General features: G+C 42.1%; 1 protein-coding gene and 1 non-coding gene across 2 annotated transcripts in view; both read right to left on the bottom strand.

Annotated features, from left to right (window-relative positions):
* Positions 1-25,031, bottom strand: part of LOC129853491 (solute carrier family 15 member 4-like) — a 55,288-nt gene that overhangs the window by 28,467 nt on the left and 1,790 nt on the right. The window contains exons 3-6 of the mRNA XM_055919597.1: positions 24,125-24,417; positions 22,622-22,763; positions 22,320-22,406; positions 4,867-5,047 (exon numbers count right to left, since the gene is read on the bottom strand). Of these exons, the coding sequence (XP_055775572.1) occupies positions 4,867-5,047; positions 22,320-22,406; positions 22,622-22,763; positions 24,125-24,417 (703 nt within the window). The remainder of the gene's footprint in view (positions 1-4,866; positions 5,048-22,319; positions 22,407-22,621; positions 22,764-24,124; positions 24,418-25,031) is intronic.
* trnaa-ugc (transfer RNA alanine (anticodon UGC)) lies at positions 16,688-16,763 on the bottom strand. Its single transcript has one exon. It is a non-coding gene; the product is annotated as a tRNA-Ala (tRNA).

The following is a 25,031-nucleotide window of genomic DNA, read 5'->3' as shown; positions in this document are numbered from 1 at the left end:
AGGAGTTAGGGGGATCTGACAATCCATTAGGGCTTAAGTGTCAAATCAAAACCAGTGCTTCATTAAGATCACATTTGCACGCTCACACTCAGTGATTACAGAAGTGCGTAATGGAAGAGAGAGCCATCAACTCAACAATAACACTCCTAGCAGTTGTCATCTGCAGCCGCTGATTCCTAAAAGCTTTATTCGATAACCATTATCATGGAAGCAGCAGCTATTTCTAGATAACTCCCAGAGACATCCTCCTATCGTCGCCCCACACTTAATGCTGTATTTGAGAGGGGATGGGGCCTTATAATCTATCTAGGCTATAATACTGCTTGTCCATCCAAAGCAAGGCGGTTGCTGCCCTGCCCAGAGCAACTTCTTACACACACACATATACTGCTTTTTTAACATCATATAAGGCATTTGAGCCCTATCCCTTGGTGTTATTTAAAAAAAAACTAGAGCTACTTTTGGACATCTAATATAGAACATATTCAATACTAGCTAAACAGATTGTTGAAAGTGATAAAAAAGGCAATGTCATTGGCCTTCAAAATTCAATGTCAAAGCTTCTTTGGCATGTTTCCCACACCATGTGGTGAGGGCCAGCGTTGTGGTTCACAACTCAACAAGGGCAAGTTGGCATAGCGATAGATGCCAACCCAGTGAACGAATGATGGCAGGTGTGCAAGGCAGTGTTGATGCTAGCTGTGCCCGGGGCAACAGATACCATTACGGCTGATGCACAGCTGCACATCTGTCTGTGTCCTATGGTGTGTGTTCCCTATACAGTTACATCATGAGGTCAGTTATCCTACAGTGTTCCCCATCTATACACTAGGAGATGAGTTACTGGAAGCAGAGGACGAAGGCTTCTTTAAGATAATGGTTAGCAGGAGTAACAGAATACCAACCTTCAATAGAATTATAAAAGCCCTCTCCGAAGGGGAACATAGCATGTTACAGACAATGAAAAGTACAGGACATAAATAAGTGTTTCCAAAAGTAATGAATATACTATAATGTCTCTGTGATTTGCTGCCATATACGTTAAAAGAGAGTATTTCATAGATACGCCAGTGGGAGTACTGTCTGACCACAGTGATGCAGTATGAAGAGGTGGGAACATGCAGGGTATAGTAAAGGAGTTGTAAAGGAGTTCACCACTTCCATGTCCTCTGTGTGACCAATGGCCACAGTAGATGATGGTGCGCTGCCATAAACCAAATTGTTTCTGAAATATTCAAGCTTTTTCTTCGCTCTACTTTCAAGTTATGCGATTTCCTTTTAAAATGTTCTTATGGTAAATAAAAGGCCGGAAAAAAGCCTTCCAACATCTGAAATAAATATAGTGAGCTCCAAATGTAGTGGGACAGTGACAATTGTTTTGTTGTTTTGGCTCTGTACTCCAGCACTTTGGATTTGAAATGATACAATACCCTGAGGTTAAAGTGCACACTGTCAGCTTTAATTTGAGGGTATTCACATCTGTCTCGGGTGAACCGTTTAGAAATTACACCACTTTTCTATTGGGCACAAAATAATCGAACACAACCAAAACAAACAGAAAAAGCATCCAACAAGTCCATAAAGTCACAAGCTTGATGTAATCATTGCATGCTAGGAATATGGGACATAATACTAAACTTTTGACTACTTTAATACACATTAGTGAATTCGGCCCAATACTTTTGGCCCCCTAAAATGGGGAGACTATGTACAAAAAGTGCTGTAATTTCTAAACAGTTCACCCAATATGGATGAAAATACTGTTAAATTAAAGCTGACACACTGCACTTTAATCCCAGTCATTGTATCATTCAAATCCAAAGTGCTGGAGTACAGAGCCAAAACAACAAACCATTTGTCACTGTCCCAATACTTTGAGCTCACTGTATATACTCAATACATTTCCTCTTCGCAATAGTAAATGACATAGTGAGCATCTAGACAGCACTGTCTCCAAAGAATAGCCTAATTAAAAGTGGTTAATATAACTTTACAATGGCAAACAAAACAAACACTTTTTCTACTGGCGCTGTTGAAGTTATGTCTCATCAGACAGGCTAAAATAAATATCTTTCTTGTCTACCTACAAAACCTTGTGCGCACGCACACACACACACACACACACACACACACACACACACACACACACACACACACACACACACACACACACACAAAGTTAGTAAGTAGATCCTCCAGCAGAGTGCCTGTGGTTGGCTGTGGTTTATTAATGACGATGCTGCAGTAGTGAGTGGGTTCCAGCCAAGCCGCTCTGTCTCCGGTGAGGAGGGGCTGTTTGTCTGGGGCTTTCATTAGGCTCTGATGACATCCCCACACGGGGTACCAGCGAGATAAAGCCTCTGGATCACTAACCCTCTATCCACTATCACACAGAAATACAGCAGAATAGAAATGTGATAACTACAAGAACAAAGCAATGACTACCAGGACTGTGTTTGTGGGGGTGTTGTTTAATGCTACTGTAAATGAAATATTTACGCCACACTAGATATTAATTATCCTCTACAAATGGGTGTTAACAGCATTCAGCTGTGAAGAAGGAATTCAATATCCCAAATGTCATAGTGGACACCAACACATTTAAAGTGCTCATTATGCTGGAGCGAAAAATAAAATGTGCATTTGGTTCTCAAGCGTGCCACTGATTTGAGAAAAGCTATTTTCGCTGCCTTCAGGCTCGTCTCACTTAAAATGTTTTTGCCTGAATACATGCTATTCAATCTGCACAGAATTTTTTTTTTTAAATGGTTTTATTCCAAATTGAAATGTCAAACTGTCAATTCAAATTAATTTGATTAGACTTTATTTCAAAAGATAATCCACAGTCCGTTATGCAACAGAAACCGTTTACTCCAAACAGTAAACATTTTACAACGAAAACAAGTTTCTATTAAGTAGGTCCCTTCCCTGTTTCGTTTGCTCTGTTTGCTTCCGTTTGGTTCTTAAAATGGTAAACGGTTTTCATTGCAAGACTTAATAAACACCCCCCAGTTGTCTGGTCTATGAATGTTTAGGATTTTTGCGAAATGATCCCTGGCTGTCTGCCCTTTACCTCCTTAAACATGTTGAAACATGATCCACATACTGCTATAATAAAGCCAAGCAACAGAGTACCACAGTATGAGTCATAATACCCATAAAACCTAGTGGTCAAACAGGGAAATGGTTACAATCGTTTTTCAGGGTAACCAGGGTCAAAAATTAACACCTGCGGGATGATTTTGGAATTGATGGGTAAGATGTCTATTTCACCATCCACATTAGCGGGTGGTCAGGGCTCCATAGTACTCGCATTTGTGAATAAAAATTGTTATGTATGATCACATTTATAGTAAAATAAATGCTGCAGTAGCTGTTTTCAAAGTATTTCCGCAGTTTTGTTTCAAAGCTGGTAAATTAAAAATCGCACAGTCAAAGAACTACGAATCCTATATAGCCTATTCCACCTCACGCTGCAACATTACCTGGCTGGGGGCTGTGCACATGTGAAGAATGGAGTAAAATATTCATTTTTAGAAGCGCTGAACACATGCATAAAAGTTGGTCTAATTTACTTGAAACTAACGCCTACTGAAGTGAGACTGTCCTTGCGTTTCTTGGCTATTCACATTGTTTTGTTCACAAGCTAGGTTGTTTTTCTATGTTTGAATTTCAACAGCTAGGGAAGAGAATACAACGCTGCTATTAGTCAGAATCTCACAGGCACAAACAGCGTCGCACTACCACGTAATCTCCCGCCTTTAAAGGGGCAGGTGAACATTTTTGTTTCATCTGTGATACTTTGGTTAAAAGACTCAGGTCACAAATGTAATCAATCAATATACCACATCAGTTACTTTTTACTAGTAATACATGTATTGTTTTACAAAAATTACAAAGCACACTCATCCGTTTTTTGTGTTTTGTTGGTGTAATTTTAGCAGCAAAAATGTTTTTCGCCTGGTAAAAAAACAGAGTGGCTGGTCGATTACATTTTTTTTTTTTTATCTACAGTGCCTGGTATTATGACATCTTCACTGTGGGGCTCTATAGGCTTGCTTGTCCTGTTTGCCGCATGAATCATGACCAATGATGTATATAAACCCTGGATTGCTGATGTTATGTAATGGCCAACGACAGTGCCATATTGGCATTTCCCAGAAGGAGCAGTCCTCCATAGGAATTAATGGAATTCTACAGTATTTCAATAAAATGTTAAGAACAAAATTACATGCATTTACATATTTCTTTGTTGTAGTAGGGAAAGTAACTTTAGTACAAAAATATATGCTTTTATTACGTTTTATATTCATGTTTAATATACACTTAAAATATTAGCTCAAATATGATAGTAAGGAGATTTGAATTTAACATTGAGCTTATAGTCGCGCTGTTCAACGTATAATTTTTCAAGCATGCATTAAGGTGTCTAATAGAATATACTTGTCAAAAATGAATAGACATTAATAAATGCATTTCTATAGCTTCCAATATATTTTTTTTACAATGGAAGAGAGCGCAAAATGGCTGTGCAGTGGCTTCAAACAGCGCACCCTGTCAGTGATCTAGGGTTGATACATATCATTGGTCCTGACATCTACCGGTAATGTCCCCCACAGAATAAGGAACCGCAACACAGATCATTGAGAGATGCGAGATCAAGGAGCAGGGTTTTTCCCTAACATGTGGCACTTTAAATGTGGGACATATCATGGTGAACAGTATGAAATGATGAAATTGTGGCTTGAAGAGGATGTTGGGTGGTTTAAATGGAAGATTTACTAGCATGAACTACAATTAAAGTCTTTCTAGACATGCCACGGAATAAGTAAGGGTTAGCTGTTGCACTCAGTGTACTCCACTCACCAGCCGCCACAGCTGAACACATAACGAAGAACATCCCCACTGCGATCCTCTTGAGGGAGGAGGGCAGCAGGCCTCTGCGTTTGAGGATGGGATCCACCACTTTGTCCTTAAGAGGGATCAGCATGAGAATAAGCACTGCGTCGAACATTGTCAGCCAGGCGGCAGGGAAGCGGAACGTGATCTGCCGAGAATTCAGAGGAGGGAAAAAAACAAGAGAATATGTACAAGAAGTGCAAAGCATGAAAAACAATAGAAAGAGTGTCAGTGCACTACAGCCCAGTGCTTCAGGGGTGAGAGGGGACGTTCTGATGGCCTCAACACTGTATTGGCGCCCTCAGGTGGACAGAACTAAAACTGAACTGAAGTTAAAGTTACATTCAAAATAGTTATGAAAGTATCCTTTACATTTCACTAAATTATAAATACAAAGATGAATCCTACCAATCAAAAGAACAATTAATCATTGACCAGGATAATTCAGAATTCCTCAAAGCTATGTACTGTAGGTTTGTTAACATGTCCCAGCAGCAAGTGTGTTAGGGTGTAATGGGAAATAGATAATTGCAATTAGCATTAGCAAATGACCATAGATGGAGCGCACACTATTATTATAATATAGCTATAGATCTAGATGTCCATTGACAGAATACTCTTCGTAATTATTCACATGAAATTCTTAGATAAATTAAATCAATATGGGAAAACATTTTTATATATCTCGAAACGTAGCCGTCAACTCAGTAATTTCTGCTAGAATGAGAAACAATGCTACAGCAAACTGCATAGGCCTGATTTATTTTGAAATTCAAATGTCAAGTGCCTCCTGAACTCCCAAAACATCTTTAGTTCTAAACATCTGATGGTCCTGTTTATTGCCCGACTGAATTTACATTTCTTAGACTAACTGCTGGTAATTTAAACATTGTGCCTTTGCGGTATGAGTTTGTCATAGCACACTTTCATGTTTTGGATAAGTATTTGCACCCGGGTGAATCTAGTTTGAGAGGCAGAGGTGCCCCAGTAAGCACACTTTAACATGGGTAAATGTTAGGCAGAAAAACAGCCCAGACGAGAACAGCTACTCTTCCCTTGGACTGAGTATGCAGAGAAGACATCTTAAAAACACAGGTGCACAAAAGTCTGGAAAATGTGGCTTTTTATTCAAGAAGTCTCTGCACTTTGGAAGACTAATGACGCATTCATATTTTTGGTTTTTCCTGACCTTTGATAGGAGTTTGCTGGAAAAACAAAACCACAACTCTAAGATACAGCTCAAATGTGTCCTCAGAATCTAAGGAGCACAACATTGCTATGGTAAAGATATCTAATCTCACTTCCCTTTTCATTTTAAGGACTGCTTAGAATAGGGTGAAAGCAGTTCCTTTTTTTGGAAACAGATATTGCATGCTGAGAATGAAAATAAGTAATTACATTTCCAGTTTAAATGACACTTGAAAATGTTAAGACCTTTTCATAAAAATCACTATCTGAGCAATGTTAATTTCACCTGAAAGCTGTTTTGAAAGATAGTATTGACATACAAATGGAAATCTGAATAAGTGGAATGCTTTTGCTCTTTTAGGACTTAAAGATAGATGTTTTAGCATGCTAGAATGTGTGGTTAAAGAGCAAGTGTTTCAGTTCACATTTTACTCTACACTTCCCTTACCAAACGCCAGAGAGACAACTGAATCTAAAAGTATCAAGTAGCATCAAACCCAAACCAAACCACTCTTTAACAGGTGCTTGTCTCTCCTTGTAAATCATACAGTATGCATATACTATTGTGGATTAGCCAAACACCTCAAATAGGCTACTCCCTGGGAGAAACGGGGGCACACACTACAACAGATGGACTGGCCTAGTCTAGTCTAGTCAAGAGGCATCACCCAGGAACATTATGTCTGACAGAAGCACAAGAGATACAATAAAAACCAGATTGCTTATGTGATTAGGTCAAACTTTTGATTTAATCCTCTGGGCTTTAGCAACCTTGACTGCTTCCAACTGTTGCCTCTGATGCATTATCACTGACCTACTGGCTCATCTCTACAGGGAAACTAATCCTTCCCATTCTGAATCAGGACAGACAACTGTAATATTTAACCTTCAAATTAAAGTATTGGCCAAAATGTGAGACTATCTAGAATTTATTCAAAGCAACAGTCACCATCATCATAGCACAAATGCTGGCACACATTCAGATAGCAATCAGCTGGCCCTGCTGTGTTCTATAGGGGGTGCACATTTTTAACGGGACCTTTTAAATGGGTTTTATAGTAAAGACATGTAATTTAACTGTAAAAATGTATTACCTTTTAATGTGGCCTGAACAACCAGTCATGATGTTGTCATGTCATTGTTAAACAAATCACTTCATAGGCGGCATGGCCTCCCGAGTGGCGCAGTGCTCTAAGGCACTGCATCGCAGTGTTTGAGGTGTCACTACAGACCCGGGTTCAATTCCAGGCTGTGTCACAGCCAGCCATGACCAGGACACCCATGAGGCGGCGCACAATTGGCCCAGCATTGGGGAGGGTTTGGCCGGCCCATCTTTGTCCCATCGCAATCTAGCCACTCCTTGTGGCGGGCTGGGCGCCTGCAAGCTGACTTCAGTCGCCAGTTGTACGGTGTTTCCTCCAACACATTGGTGCGGTTGGCTTCCAGGTTAAGCGAGCAGTGTGTCAAGAAGCAGTGCTGTGCTGTGGCAGGGTTGAGAGGATGGCTCTCAACCTTTGCCTCTCCAGGAGTTGCAGCGATGGGACAAGACTAACTATTACCAATTGGAAAAGGGGTAAAAGTTTTTTTTTTTTTTTAAATACTAATAAAGCTTTCCCAAAGCTTACAATTTATGTCTTATCTCTCCGCTCTGCGTGCCAGTTATGATTTTCGAATGCACGTTTCTCAAAATCATTGTGACTTGGTTTATCATAAAAATCTGAATTAAAATGATCTAAAAGTTCAAATTCAACTAATGTGTCTATATACCAGTCTCTGCCATATGGACACTGAAATACAGTGAACCATCGGCAGCTAAATAAATGAGTGCATGCATGGAACTCAGGAGATAATCTAGAGCAGGGATCATCAACTAGATTCAGCCGCGTGCCGCTTTTTTCTAGAGCGTATGGTTGGGGTGCCGGAACATAATTGCAAATCATTTGTAGACTGCAAGAAGGCCCCCACCCCCAAAAAAGTATTATCTGTTTTTAATGGCTCAGAAAACTTGGGGGCCAAATAAAACCACCCCAAATTCAGCCTGCAGGCTGCCAGTTGGGGAACCCTGGCCTAGAGGCCAAAGCAGATTCCAAGAACACAGGATGAGATGTTACTATCCTTTGTGCAAGCACTTCCAAGAGTTCATGAACAGTGAGACTGGTGAAATTTGGGGAGCGCATCGTCAGTAGTGTACCTTTGGTTCCTAAGGTGTTTCGGCCTTTCACACTATACACCCTCCCCAAAGGCGGCCAGCGACAGGGTGATCAATCCTACGCTTGCGTCCCATTCCCAATTAGTTATAGGAGTTGCCTTGTTGTTGATAGCCAACATCCCATGGGACTATGCATGGCAGGGGCGTCTTCCTCCCTGAGTCAAGCATTGTTGACCGCATACCTCCTGGCCCTCTCACTTCGGGGCCCAGCTGGGGTCTTTCCTCTTCATCCAGAGCCATTGACTGCTGCCTTCTGCCGCCTCTGATACAGCTTTGATTGCCGAACGCTGGCTCTGGCCCTTAATTCCTAGGTCTCTAAGCAGTCTGGTTGTAGATGTTGCCACAAAACCTCTGCAGCCCACCTCCACTGGTCGGACTTCTGTGTTCCAGCCATGATGCCGTGCTTCGGCAGCTAGATCGGCATAGCGCAGATGTTTCCGCTCATAAGCCTCATCTACTGAGTCCTCCCAGGGTACTCTGAGCTCAATGATGAAGACCTTCTTGAGCGAATGGGACCAGTGCACCATGTCAGGTCTTAGGGTGGTGGTTGCGATCTCCGGAGGAAACACAAGTTGCCGGCCAATGTCAGCTAGCATTTTCCAGTCGCGGGCCAAGCGCAGCTGATCTCGCTCTAATGGTGTAGAGCCGCTCTTCGGTGGTTTAGCCCCTTCGCGGACAAAGGTCGTCCGTAAGGGTTGTGATGCTGCTGGGGGTGGTAGGGAGTTGGTGGCAGCTTGCTTGTCCTCCAGGGCGGACGCAAGGTTTTTTAGGACTTGGTTGTGACGCCAAGTGTAGCGTCCTTGGGTGAGGCTTGTTTTACACCCTGTGAGAATGTGCCTGAGGTTGGCTGGCATGGAACAGAGGGCACAGTCCGGATCTTCACCATACCATTGGTGAAGATTAACTGGTGTTGGAAGGACGTCATATGTTGCTCTGATGGAAAAGCTCAACCGCCTCGCTTCCATGGCCCACAGATCCTCTTCTCCACACTGTCCCATCGAGTCCACTGTCCCTGTTTGGCAAGAGAGACTGCCTTGGCCCACCTTGCAGCCTCCTCCTGATGGCGTACTTCCTGCACTACCATCTTCCGCCGCTCTGGTGTAGTGGCCTTACTCCAAGCAGCACGGCTAGTTAGCCCAAGGCCTCCTCTCCCTTGCTGAACATGACCCACAATGTCAGCATGTCTGAGGGCTGCTGTTGCCTCCTGGACTGCTTTTCCTGGCCTCCATTTGCGCCCAGTTGCCAAGGTCGGCGCGTTGTTGCTCACCACTGGGTCTCGAGATTCATTCAGTGTCATCTGGAGCCTGGTTTTTGCACACTTGAATTCCTCTGTTAGACTGGTGAGGGGCAGCTTGAGGACACCATCTCCATAGAGGCCTATGGTGGTAAGGCATCGTGGAACTCCGAGCCACTTCTTTAAGTAGCCTGTGACTCCTCTTTCCATCTTCTCCACTGTTGAGATTGGAACCTCATACACTGCTAGGGGCCACAACACCCGGGGTAGGAGACCAAACTGCAGACACCAGGCCTTTAACTTTCCAGGTAGCTGGGTGTTGTCGATGGACTGTAGGCTACTACTGATGTCTTTGCGCAGCTGTTGCACCTGGTCTTTGTCCTTCAGGCTTGCATCATACCACCTTCCAAGGCTTTTTACCGGCTGCTCAGATACTGTTGGGATTTGGTCATCTGCGATGAAGAATTTCAGGTCAGAGAGTACTCCCTTCACAATCGAGATGCTGCGTGACTTGGATGGTTTAATCTTCATACGGGCCCAGCTGATGTTCTCCTCGAGTTTTCTGAGCAGTCTCCTGGTGCATGGGACAGTGGTGGTCAATGTTGTAATGTCGTCCATGTAGGCTCTGAGTGGAGGGAGGCGGAAACCAGAGTCGACTCGCTGTCCACCAGCAACCCATTTTGAGGATCTGATGATAACCTCCATTGCCATTATGAATGCCAACGGAGAAATGCTACATCCCGCCATTATACCTACATTCAGGCACTGCCATGAGGTGGTGAACTCTGAGGTGGTGAAGCAGAACTGCAGATCCTTGAAGTACGACTTCACCAGCATTGTGATGGTGTCCGGTATGTGGAAAAATCTGAAGGCAGACCACAGGAGTTCATGGGGCACAGAGCCAAATGCATTGGCGAGGTCGAGGAAGACTACGTGGAGGTCCCTTTTCTCCACCTTGGCCATTTGGATCTGGTGCCAGATCATGCTGGAGTGTTCCAAGCAGCCAGAGAACCCTGATATGCCTGCCTTCTGTACAGATGTATCGACGTACGCATTCCTTTGCAGGTACTCGGACATCCTCTGGGCAATGACCCTAAAGAAGATTTTACCCTCGACATTCAGTAAGGAGATTGGGCGGAATTGGCTGATGTTCACTGCATCCTTCTCCTTAGGGATCAGGACCCCACCTGCCCTACGCCACACTTTGGGTATTATCTTCTTCTGCCAAGCTGTTCTCATAAGCCTCCAGAGGACCCTCAGGACGTCTGGTGCGTTCCTATACACTTTGTACGGGACTCCATTTGGCCCCGGGGCTGATGCTGTTCTTGCCCGTCGAACTGTGTTTTCCACCTCTTTCCATGTCGGAGGGCTGGTCTCAATATGACGTTCCGGGGGTTCAATGGGTGGGATATCTGATGGGATGGCCAGATGTTCATGTCGCTTTGAGTCAAAGTTTGTTGTTATCAGGTGCTCCTCTAGGTCTTTCTTTGTTGTTTTTAGAGCTCCACTTTTTTCCTTCGTGAAGAGACTTTTAAGGAACTTGAAGGGATCTTTATAGAATCGAGTTCTAGTTTGTTCTTTCTTCCTTCTGCGTTTCCGTAGGTTCTCTGCTCTACGGAGGGATGCCAACCGGGTTTTAATGTCAGCCTGAAGTGCCTCTATGCCCTCCTTTTCCACTTCCGAGGCCTTCTTCCACTGTTTCTTAAGCGGTCTCCTTTCTTGAACGAGGCGCTTGATTTCTTGTTGCCTCCTGGAAACTGGTGGGGTTGGAACCTTTCTCCCGCCTTTTACCTCTTGCACTCCAAAGCTTTCTGCCCCGTACTCATAGATGATGTCCCCCATCCTCTCCAACTTCTTCTCCACTGTGCCTCGAAGTTTCTCGAGGGTCAAGGTAAGGTCAGTATTTACTGCTTCCCACAACTTCTTGTCACTGGCGCCAGGCCACTTCACATACGGTCTGTGCCCTGGTAGTCTCCTCTCGACTGCAGGTCTGGGAGGCTGGGTGAGTTCCACTCCTGTTGTTGGATCCACCTCAGTTGTTACTTCGGTGCTTGAGTTTACGCCCTCCATGACAGTGGTACTGATGCACTGCAAACTGTGGTTTGCGTCCAGTTGCTGTGCTTCATTCGACTGATTTGATCGCTTTCGCAGAAAGCACCCCTTCTTCCCCTGGTGGATCCTCAACCCATGGTGTGATGTAACTTTCCTCCAACCACAGACACATACCTGCATCTGTTTGTGGCCCGCTGTTGCAGCGGAACTTGTGACAGTTGCTGTGGTGTTCTCTTGTGCTGTGCTCTCATTACTCGTAGTCGTTTCCGGTCCAGTCGTTACCATGTTGTCAGCCAATGAGCAGTAGGCCTATAACTTCCATTGTAAACTGTGTAAAAAAATACATAAAGCCAACAAATAAAAATAGTAGACGAAAATGTACGTTCTGTAAAAATCACATCCATCTCTCTACTTCGCCTGTCTGCCTCCCTTTCTATCCATCATGACTTGAACTAAGTCTATCGCTAATGAAGTGTAACATTGTATCAAATCAGCTGGGTACATCTGGAAGAGGTGCAAACATGCAACATTGTATCAATTAGCCAATTCCTGGCCCCCTAAGACTTTCCCACACCAGTGTACTTTTCACAACGAGGCTTGGTGATTATCGAGGGGGAAGAGTATTTTTACGAATACGGTGAGGATTGAGAAACTATTATTATTCACAATGGATGTACTTTTCTTTTTTTTAAGACTTCATTGACATACTGTGCGAGGTGCAGAAACAATTACTGAGAAGCTCAGCTTATTAGTGCTGGAAGTGGTGAGTGAAAACAATCAGAAATCACACATCCCCAAAATGGGCACTTTCCTACATTTGCGTACAGCAGGACAGGTACTTCTATGCGTGCACAGGCATGCGCACTCCCTCAACATTAACAGGACAGAGAAACCAGACATGCTCATTTCTCACATGGAACACTCCAAACAAAAGACAAAGAAAAAAATTGACTAAACTCGTAAATTATGGTTATGAAATAAACCATAACTTGTTTCTCGCAAGTGTAGCTGGTTGTGAACTCCGCAAACGTTTCCACCCTGAGAATGAGAACGGTAAACGACAAATTAATACATGCATTATTTGGTTACACTTTACTTGACACCCAGTGTCACAACACATTATGGCACAGTCATAACAGCTGTCAACCTGTCATAATAGTCACAACACTCATGACACATTTATACCTGTTGTGAGATACAGTATATTGCGTTATTTTATGGTTAGTTATCACACCTACATAAGAGTCGAAACCCACATTTAGTCAATTGTTTAGTGTCCCTACCAAGAAGTTTCCTTTTGTTTGAAAATTTGTTTCTTAAGTTTTGATATTGTTGTAATCAGTGCCACACACAGACATTTTGGGTGGCATGTATGTGCTCAAAAAAAAAAAGATAGAACTAAAAATTCAAATAAAGGGCACCCACAAGACTTATTGAGCAATTATTACAAGAACAAGGGAAAGCAGCCCAATCTGATGAGTATTTTGCAAAACTATTATGAACTGGAATAAATGCTTCACAACAATGACCAATACAATTCCAGTCGAAATAGAAGATGACAAGAAATACTGTAGCCTACCATTACCTGTTATAATCTCCACCCGGCACAGCCAGAAAAGGACTGGCCACCCCTCATAGCCTGGTTCCTCTCTAGGTTTCTTCCTAGGTTTTGGCCTTTCTAGGGAGTTTTTCCTAGCCACCGTGCTTCTACACCTGCATTGCTTGCTGTTTGGGGTTTTAGGCTGGGTTTCTGTACAGCACTTTGAGATATTAGCTGATGTACGAAGGGCTATATAAATAAACTTGATTTGATTTTGATTTGATTTACTATAATCCAAATCCATTCCACTATCATGTAACCCGGTGGTTTCCAAACTTTGACCGCGACCCACAAAAAGGAATGGTAGAAAACGTGTGACTCCCGCGCACGCAAATGCACATGTACACAATCTATGCACAAATGTAGCCTGTCATTACAGCCATAAACGGTGATGCATTTTCAAAATGCATTTTACACCTGCATTTGGAGCTGAAAGTTATTAGCAGCCAATATCAACTAGGTATACACTACCGTTCAAAAGTCACTTAGAAATGTTTTTATTCGATTTTTATGAAAAGCACATTTTTGTCCATTAAAATAACATCAAATTGATCATAAATACAGTGTAGCCATTGTTAATGTTGTAAATGACTATTGTCGACTTACAGAGGCCCATTATCAGCAACCATCACTCCTGTGTTCCAATGGCATGTTGTGTTAGCTAATCCAAGTTTATCATTTTTAAAAGGTTAATTGATCATTAGAAAACCCTTCTGCAATTATGTTAGCACAGCTGAAAACTGTTGTGCTGAAAGCAGCAGCAATATAACTGGCCTTCTTTAGACTAGTTGAGTATCTGGAGCGTCAGCATTTGTGGGTTCGATTACAGGCTCAAAATGGCCAGAAACAAATAACTTTTTTCTGAAACTCGTCAGTCCATTCTTGATCTGAGAACTGATGGCTATTTCACGCGAGAAATTGCCAAGAAACTGAAGATATCGTACAACGCTGTTTACTACTCCCTTCACAGTACAGCGCAAACTGGCACTAACCAGAATAGAAAGAGTGGGAGGCCCCGGTGCACAACTGAGCAAGAGGACAAGTACATTAAGAGTGTCTAGTTTGAAAAACAGATTAGCCAGTTAGCTTGGGTGCTTGACTGCAGTTGTGAGGTCAGAAAGCTTGTATAGACCCTACTCCTCGGCCAGAGCGTCCAGTGCGCTCTGAACGCTCCAATTTACGAACAGACAATCTCACAACACTCTGAATTTACGAACACCCAGAGCGCACTCTGGCAATCCAGATCGAATTTCCGAATACACCCTTGGACTAAGAAAACACGCTTTATGACACTGTCAAGAAGCATTATGACCATCATAATCATATAAGCCAAATAGGCCTATCACATACAGTTGAAGTCGGAAGTTTACATACACCTTAGCCAAATACATTTAAACTCTGTTTTTCACAATTTGTTTTTCTCCACTTTTTCCTCCAAACATATTGATGGTCATTGTGGCCAAACAGTTTTATTTTTGTTTCATCAGACCAGAGGACATTTCTCCAAAAAGTACAATCTTTGTCCCCATGTGCAGTTGCAAACCGTAGTCTGGCTTTTTTATGGCTGTTTTGGAGCAGTGGCTTCTTCCTTGCTGAGCGGCCTTTCAGGTTATGTCGATATAGGACACGTTTTACTGTGGATATAGATACTTTTGTACCCGTTTCCTCCAGCATCTTCACAAGGTCCTTTGCTGTTGTTCTGGGATTGATCTGCACTTTTCGCACCAAAGTACGTTCATCTCTAGGTGAACGCGTCTCCTTCCTGAGCGGTATGACGGCTGCGTGGTCCCATGGTGTTTATACTTGCGTACTATTGTTTGTACAGATGAACGTGGTACCTTCAGGCATTTGGAAATTGCTCCCAAGGATGAACCAGACTTGTGGAGGTCTACAATGACATCATTTTCTGGAATTTTCCAAGCTGTTTAAAGGCACAGTCAACTTAGTGTATGTAAACTTCTGACCCACTGGAATTGTGATATAGTTAATTATAAGTGAAATAATCTGTCTGTAAACAGTTGTTGGAAAAATTACTTGTGTCATGCAAAGCAGATGTCCTAGCTGACTTGCCAAAACTATAGTTTGTTAACAAGAAATTTGTGGAGTGGTTGCAAAACAAGTTTTAATGATTGCAACCTAAGTGTATGTAAACTTCCAACTTCAACTGTACGTGCCCTTATATCAGTCATCAGTCAAAAAGAGGGCGTCTTGTCCTGCTCCTGAAATCTGCTCCTGCATTTGTCCCAGTCATCAGCAACAGAGCATTGGGGTAGGAGGTGCATGTGATATCAATGTGTGCGCAAGTACAATGATAAATTGAATATGGTCAATTACAAAAAACGTTAAACATTCTGTTGAAAACTGGGCTGTCACTTATGTAGGTGTCATAACTGGCCATCAAATAACTGTCACAACAGGTCTAAATATATGTGTCATGACAGTGTCATGTCAGCTGTTATGACCGTGTCATAATATGTTATGATGCTGGGTGTCAAGTAAAGTGTTACGCATTATTGTAACCAATTGACGGGAATTAACGGTACATTTACTACTGGTGACACATGGAATGGGAAATTTTTAATTCATAAAAAAAGAATACAATCAAAATACAAACAATTCACATAATGAAAGCGCAAGAACTGGTGGGAGACACCTGAGGCATTCTGGAGAGATGAGCGCATGTATTATGGAGAGACACGCCTATACCTCCGCCACACAATCCTCCCCTTCTTCTTGTCTCAACATTTTAAATGACACTCAAGACGCAGGTAGCCTAACGATGAGCGTTGGGTCAGTAACCGAAAACTTTAATTCAAATACCGAAGCCGACAAGGTAAAAAAAATCTTAACCACAATTGCTCCAGGTTCGCCATTGATAATGGCAGACCCTGACAGTGAAACCACTCTCCGAGGGCGTCTCAGGGGGAGTTGGGATACGCAAAAAACACAATTCCAATTCACACGTGTACAATACATGTACGAAATAGGACAAATAAGCAGCCACCTAATAATTTATTTATTATATCTTCACACATTTCACTGAGAGCCACAACTCAATAATCAGCTAGGCCTATTGCCACTTGCAGAGCCCAAATTGCAGGCTTCCCAAATAAGCATAGGCCTACAGTGGTTGCTGCACTAAAAGTGTTGAGATTATGCTGAGGGATTTAGAGGTAATGTGTGGTTTAGTATGGTACCATGCGTCACTACTTCATTGCTCCAGACGAGCGCAAGGGGGAGTTGAGAGCACTGATTATGCTTTTGGCTCCCAAGATGCTACTGTGTCTCTGTTGTACTGTAGCATACTCCCAAACAGACACGTTGTACAGTGCCTTCGTTGCGCAACGGTCTAAGACACGTCTTTGCAGTGCAAGCTGTGTTGCTACAGATGCTGGTTCAATACATTTACATTTTACATTTAAGTAATTTAGCAGACGCTCTTATCCAGAGCGACTTACAAGTACATACATTCATATTTATTTATTTATTTTATTTTTTTCTGTACTGGCCCCCCGTGGGAATCGAACCCACAACCCTGGCGTTGCAAGCGCCATGCTCTACCAACTGAGCCACACGGGGCCCGTGTACCCTTGCAAGCCTCGACCGGGAGATTCACGAAATGACTGTAGATTTTGGGTTTCGCTCCCTCTAAAAACGGAAATAAATCATTCTAAATAACAAACTGGATATATTTATAAATTAGTAACAATGTCTCACCCCATGTTCAAGAATGGCCTTTTTCCCCCTCGCTCATTTTATGTTATTTGAAAACGAAATCTCAAATAGTTTTTTCTTTAACAAAGCGATGATTATTATTAATTTTGAATTATATACAGGGCTCTTGGATATTCACAAATATATTAATAACCCTGTTCTTAGCAGGACAATATATATATGTCATATTGGTCATAGCTCCCGAGTGGCATCCAATGGGATTGCCTTGCAGTTCTCCAGCTGTATCTACTGAAATAGTGGTGGGCGTGCGAGGTTCAAGGCACGGGATGGGCCTCAGAGCTGCGCACAGAAGACGGACCTAGCCCATGGGGAAGGGAGTGGACACGTTGAAGAGGGCGAGGATCGAGATGAAGTCACAATCCATGGCAGGCACACCTGTGAGCTCTGGAACACCACCTCCGACAGGCAGAGTCAACATACCTGGCGGTTTCATCAGGTCGTCGCTTCAACCTGACATTTGCATTCCTCTGCTGACAACAGAACTTGACCAACTGCTCACCAGGCACAGCAAGGGCCGTCCGGACCATTATGCTGTTCTGCTGTAGCCTAACAAACAGCATCTTCATGCTTTCGTTAATAAAATTATGATAAAAACACTTTCAAAATGTCGATGTTTATTTAGATATGGATCCATAACGAATATCACTGAATTAAAGAAATGAATTAAAGAAATATTGGAACAAAGTTGCCTAATGAAGGTAAACAAAATGATGCTCACTGGAAAATACTCTTTCAAACGCACACGGTCACTATTAGCAGGTAGCTGGACAATAGACTTGCCTAGAAGGAGGGTAGGGGGAGAATTCTATCCTCAAATGTATTTCTAAGTTAGATTGGCTGTATCACAACTGGCCTTAATTGTTTGCAATTTTAGTTTAATCCACCAGAAAAGACTAAACAAATACAACAAAAAGTATTATCATGCATCACATCCGACCGTGATTGTGCGCTGCCCTATGGGACACCCAGTTGGCCCAGCGTTTCTCTCCCTCTAAAAACAGAAATAAATGTTTTGGCCTTCACAAGTATTATTTTGGCCATTATTGAGATTTTAAAAAATAAATAAAGTGAGCGATTGTAAACGAAATAACCTCCAAAATATTGTTCTATATTATCAAGTTGATGGCACAGTCATATAGCCCGGCACCTACATAAAGCTGAGTGACTCACTCATTCATGGCTTTGGATCAAAATAAATAAGTACCAACATTCTTTCTTTCTTTAATAAAGAAATGTTTTGGTTATCCTGACTTGTACACCATGTACAGTATTAGAATAGCCAATTATGGACTATTAGCAGGACAATATACCTTTACCAACACCTCTCTGTATTTTGATAATTTGTGGATGGGGCTTCCCGAGTGGCGCAGCTGCATCACAGTGCAAAATGCGTTGCTACATATGCAAGTTCGATACCTGTGCCGGCCGCCCCCGGGAGACCCATGAGGCGGCGTTTGGTTTTAAATTTAGAATCCTCTATGTAATTAGTGGTGGAGAGTCACGTCAAATTTTTCCATATACTGTAGGCCTACCGTAGGTAACATGAGTCTCACTAGTGTTGAGTAATGTGCTGTTAAAAGTGGTGTGGGTCTTGGGTATTGGTTGGGTATTGGTACTGCAATTATACAATTAGGGTGTAGAAATGTTATGCTCTTAGTGTAACTAGGCAAGTCAGTTAAGAACAAATTCTTACTTACAAAGGACAGCCTACTCCTTCCTCCCCGTCAGGGAATTGACCCCCGGTCTCCCACGTGCCCGCACGACACGGGATTCTTTAGCTAAATAGCCCAGTACTGTAGCCTACTCCTGACTAACGTTGCACAGCCCCATATTTTCCGTTCCATCCTAACGTAAATCGAGGATTTTTCGTTTTTCTTGTAATAGAAACGCCATAATATCAAGCAAATTAGGCAACATTTCTTAAAATCAGTCCCATACACTATGTTCTTACAAAAAAAGGTTGTAAAATCTCTAGTACAGACACTATTGAAGGCTATCAAATGCTTCTCAAAGATGCACTCTGGTGGTCAAACTAGCATTAATGGTAACAGTGGTTGACACTTAAATAACGTGCCATAGAATTCTGCCGCACCATGCAAGCTGTGCTGTAGTACACTGCAACTTTTAAAGGACAAATCACTGTATGCACTTGTGATTTAAAAAAAATAAGCTCATGATCCTCTGTGGCTCTATGAGCTCTCTGATGGAGTATTTTGAATGATTTTATTTCAGGAGAAAATATATACATTTTGGCAAATTTCTATTTGCTTTAACTTCTCTTGGGTAGGGGGCAGCATTCGGAATTTTGGATGAAAAGCATGCCCAAATGAAACTGTCAGCTACTCATCCCCAGAAGATAAGATATGCATATTATTAGTAGATTTGGATATTAAACACTCTGAAGTTTCTAAAACGGTTTGAATCATGTCTGTGAGTATAACAGAACTTATTTAGCAGGCGAAACCCCGAGGACAAACCATTCAGATTTTTTTTTTGAGGTCACTCTCTTTTCAATGAGTTTTCATTGGGAAACCAGATTTCTAAAAGGGACCTTCTTGCAGTTCCTACCACTTCCACTGGATGTCAACAGTCTTTAGAAAATGGTTGAGAATTCCTTTGTGTAATGAAGAAGTACGGCCATCTTGAAGGAGGGTCACTCGAAGTGTCCTGTTTGTTAGAAGCGCGTGACCAGAAAGCTAGCTACAGTTGGTTTTAATCCTGTATTGAACACAGATCATCCTATCTTCAATTTTATTGATTATTTACGTTAAAAAATACCTACATTTGTATTACAAAAGTAGTTTGACATTTTTGGGCAAAGTTTACAGGTAACCTTTGAGATATTTTGTAGTCACGTTTCACAATTTGGAACTGGTGTTTTTCTGGATCAAACGCACCAAATAAATGGACATTTTAGATATATAAAATCGACAGAATTAATCGAACAAAAGGACAATTTGTGATGTTTATGGGACATTTTGGAGTGCCAACAACAGAAGCTCGTCAAAGGCATTAATTATATTTTTATTTCTGCTTTTTGTGTCGCGCCTGCAGGGTTGAAATACGCTCCTCTCTCTTTGTTTACAAATGGTGCTTTCCTCAGATAATAGCATCGTTTGCTTTCGCAAAAAAAGCCTATTTGAATTCTGACATGTTAGTTGGATTCATAACCAGTGTAACTTTAATTTGGTATCTTTCATGTGTGATTTAATGAAAGTTTGATTTTTATAGAAATTATTTTGAATTTGGCGCTCTGCATTTTCTCTGGCTTTTTTCCAAGTGAGACAGTAGCATCCCGCCTAAACTCAGATTTTTGGATATAAATATTAACTTTACTGAACAAAACATACATGTATTGTGTAACATGAAGTCCTATGAGTGTCATTGATGAAGATCAAATGTTAGTGATTCATTTTATCTCTCTTTGGCTGGAAAAATGGCTGTCTTTTTTCTGTGACTTGGCTCTAACCTAACATAATCGTTTGGTGTGCTTTTGTCGTAAAACCTTTTTGAAATCGGACACTTTGGCTGGATTTACAACAAGTGTATCTTTAAAATGGTGTAAAATACTTGTATGTTTGAGGAATTTTAATTATGGGATTTGTTTTGAATTTAGCGCCCTGCAGTTTCACTGGCTGTTGACGAGGTGGGACGCTACCGCCCCACATACCCCAGTAAGGTTAATCCTATTGGACGTGACGTATTTTCAAAACGTAGGTTACTTCCGCATGATTGCAGGAATTATTCTGGACAATCAAAAAGTACACTGTGCACCCGCCAACTTTCCTTCAATTCGCATGGTTGAAAATATCTGACCGGAGAAAGCATCTGAGCAACCGAAACGGCAACCCTCTGTCTTACCATATGATGCCCATGTATCTGATACTGTCTGGCCAAGAAGAGTATGGCATGCCATAATCTTTTTTACAAGACAGCATCAGATACATGGGCTACACATACTGAGACAGAGACGCTGTTCCGCTCGATCGGATGCTTTATCTGCGTCTTTCTGTCGGAGCGTGTCTCAGTCAAATAAATTATCAATATTTAAAGATGTACTATACAGAAAACTGCTCTGCCATTTCCTGGTTGCTAAAATTCGAAACAGTTCGCCTAATTTCAGTTTGTGTGACAAAACAAGCAAGTACTGTAGAGAATCATTGTACCATCTAAACCGCTGTGAAAAATACAAAAAAATATTGTATATTCAGCTATTTGAAGCTGTACAAAACCGAAAGTAAAAGACGCAAAAACTTAAGTAGCATAGAAATACTGTACATAGAACCTACCACTTTTTAGACGTGCTTTCAATGAGAACGAAAGATCTATTACTCACATTTTGTCGGGTCAAATCAAATTTGCCACATCCACCGAATACAACAGGTGTAGACCTTAATGTGAAATGATTACTTACAAGCCCTAAACCAACAATGCAGTTAAGAAAATATTGACTAAATAAACTAAAAAAAAGTAACAATACAACTACAATAACGAGGCTATATACAGAGAACACCGAGTCAATGTGTGGGGGTACAGGTTAGTCGAGGTAATATGTACATGTAGGTAGGGGTAATGTGACGATGCATAGATAAACAGTGAGTAGCAGCAGTGGAGAAAAAAAAGCAAATAGCCCGGGTAGCCATTTGATTAATTGTTCAGTAGTCTTATGGCTTTGGACCTGGACTTGGAGCTCCGGTACCAATTGCCCTACTGGAGTCATTGACAATTTTTTGAGTCTTCCTCTGACACCGCCTAGTCTAGAGATTCCGGATGGCAGGAAGCTTGGCCCCTGTAATGTATTGGGCCGTACTACCGTCTATAAGTCGGATGCCAAGCAGTTGCCAAACCAGGCTGTGATGCAACCGGTCAGGATGCTGTAGAACTTTGAAGATCTGAGGGCCCATGCCAAATCTTTTCAGTCTCCTGAGGGGGAATAGGTGTTGTCGTGCCCTCTTCACGACTGTCTTGGTGCATTTGGATCATGATAGTTTGTTGGTGATGTGGACACCAAGAAATTTGAAGCTCTCGACCCGCTCCACTACAGCCGCGTCAATGTGAATGGGGGCATGTTTGGCCCTCCTTTTCCTGTAGTCCACGATCAGCTCCTTTATCTTGCTCACATTGAGGGAGAGGTTGGTCTCTGACCTCCATATAGGCTGTCTCATCGTTGTTGGTGATCAGGCCTACCACCGTTGTGTCGTCAGCAAACTTAATGGTATTGGAGTCATGCTTGGCTATGCAGTCGTGGGTGAACAGGGAGTACAGGAGGGGACTAAGCACGCACCCTTGAGGGGCCCCGCGTTGAGGATCAATGTGTTGCCTACCCTTACCACCTGGGGGCTGCCTTATAACACACCTTCCAGAATAAGAAAAAAATCAACCGAGGCTCAGTTTGAGTTTACCTGGTGGGTGCCAGCGCTGCTGTTGGTGCCTGTGCTGGTGTCAGGAATCCTTAGATGTAGGCTCTGGAGGAAATACGTTGTCTGCATCTATTGCACAATGAAAATCAAATAATTACAGTAGCAACGTAGGCCTAGTGTACATGTTCAAAGTCCCCAAACTATCACTATTTCTTCAGTTGTAATGCTATTCTGCCTGCAATAACACTGAACAAACGCACCGTTGCTGATGTTACGTCATGTTGCTATGAAAACTAAAGCTGCTTTGTTACCATAAGGAGAAGAGGTTAATACATATATCTTACCTGAAAGTACACAATCCAGTATGGGATAAGAGCAAAAAACACTGGGAGAATTTTCAGCAGTGCTTTCACCTCCTCCACTTTCTCCTCAGGGAATCTCCCTCCATAAGTCACCTTAGCTCCATCCAGCATGGTTGGCTTAGCCCTTAACAAGAGAAGAATAACACAATTAAACAACTTTAAAAAGATGTACAAAGTGTCTACTGCACGTTTTGATAGGGGCTGTACAATTCTGTAAATATTCCTTAAACATAAACGCAGCTACTATTAAACTAAACTCTGAGATAAGAGACTTAAATCAGGCCTTTTTTGTTTATGTCTCTCCTTTAAATAATGGCACTTCTGGCAAAAGGACGCATTTTCTACTAAAGCCTATAATCCCCATCTCTTGAGAAAAAGCCTTAATAAGGAATTCTTGAAACGCTGTAGGATTGGCCAATTTAAAACATTGAATGTCAAGTTCTTGAACTGATTGTGCTACTTAGGTTCAAAGTCAAGCAACAGCACTTCAGAATAACTTCCTCCACAATGAATGAATGATGATGAATGCCAGAGAAGACCACAAAAAAGAAAGTACAGGCTGGGGATCAAAGAAGGGTTTAACATAAAGAGCTACGAGCAACACCTAGTGGTGTGGTACTATCTTGGATTAGAGAAGAGTCACAACATAGCCTTCTTTTTTACTTACAAAGTGGATTAGAACATGTTTGCAACAAAATCAAGATTATTGTGTTTCCATTGAGATCAGATAGAGCACAGCCTCTTTCACACCTTTTATCTAGCCTACATATAGATACTGATACTACTAAAGACACATTTCCATTGGAACTTTGAAGTAAACCCAGGTTGGGCTAACTATTTCGTTTCCACTGCCTCCAGAAATTACAAATGATGTCGTCTTGCTAGGTAACCAATATGTGACTGCAGCTAGCTTAGCTAATGTTACTAGCTAGCAAGATTTTGAAGAATTTAATTCACCCTCACCACGCAGTAAATAACATTACTTATACTCCTGCCAGTGCCAGCCAGACTCAGAGGCATATATGTAGCTTGCTGACATTAGCTAGCTAGGTAAACGGTTAGCGCCGTTGCTAGCATAACAGGGTAGCTAGAATTCAAGAGCTGACTTTTCTCATAAAAGTTTGTGTAGTGAAAAAATTGATGAAGGATCCAGCTATGGTGGTAATTTGCATCATGTGTGACTACTGCAGTAGTGCTTGTCCATGTGCTAGCTAACAGCAACAAGCCCAGATGAGCTAGCTAACTAAAAATGTTGACAGCATCCAGCAGTGATCAGCTTGGTGGCTGTATAGTAAAAGGCGTCACCAGCCAGAATTCTAATCGAGCTGGCACCAGTTGTGAAACTGGGCTGTGCTGGCCCGGATTTCCCTCGACCCAGCTTGAATTTGAGATTTCCATTTGAGCCATCTTGAATTTGGCCCTAATTATATGTGCCAATGGAAACGGGGCTTTAGTAACAGCGGTGATCTGCCTGGCCCCTCTTACCGTAGCAGGTTGGGCTCTTTGGGCTGTGCAGTGCAGCAGGCGTAACCCAGGATCTTGAACATATCAGTGAAGGCACTACCGTCAGCAGGCTTGTTGATGAAGACTGTGCGCCCCAGCAGGAACACCAGGAAGGAGACACCCAGGCACACAGCTGGGATGATGTACCCCAACTGGAAGTTGATGTTCTGCTGGATGTAGGCCACGCCACCCAGCGACAAGATGGCCCCCAGGTTGATGCACCAGTAGAACCAGTTGAAGAACCTGCGAGTGGCCTCTGGGCCACGATCTTTTACCTGCGAGGCAAAAGGGATTGTCATAGCAAATAATATCATCATCATTCTGCTCTCCATGAGCATCTTTAGGAAACAAAACAGAACTGTAGTATCATATCAAACTCAGGACTAACATTGCTATCTAATAAGATAAACACCCTAATTATATTAAACATTTTATTGTATATCTCATCATTCAATGGCAGTGAATGAGTGCATAACATCCATGTGATAAACAGTGTTAACATCTTCCTTTTATTCCGTGCTTGACAAAAAAAATAAAAATGGGAAGGGGAGGTAACTTTGTGAAAAGCAATAAAAATATCTAGTAACTTATGAATAGGCTAATCTAATCATGTTTTACAGGTGAACAAGATTTCTATGAATCCTGCTCAGTAGCATTTACTTTTTTTCCTTAATATTACTTTGTGAATCCCATAGAAACATTGAGCAATCAAAATGAAACAAATCTAAACCAATCACCCATCAAACATGTGGTAAATGACAATGGGATTGAAATCTATGCTAATCAGTCACCAACTCTGAAAACATTATGGGCCAGCCTTGGTTAGCTAGATCAGAGATTTCCCACTGAAATGGGCTTTCCTCTTTCATTAAGGGACTTAAAGGTAGGC

This window comes from Salvelinus fontinalis, chromosome 4 (assembly GCF_029448725.1).
Source record: "Salvelinus fontinalis isolate EN_2023a chromosome 4, ASM2944872v1, whole genome shotgun sequence".
Taxonomy (NCBI): domain Eukaryota; kingdom Metazoa; phylum Chordata; class Actinopteri; order Salmoniformes; family Salmonidae; genus Salvelinus; species Salvelinus fontinalis.
This window is presented reverse-complemented; position numbering and strand designations above follow the sequence as displayed.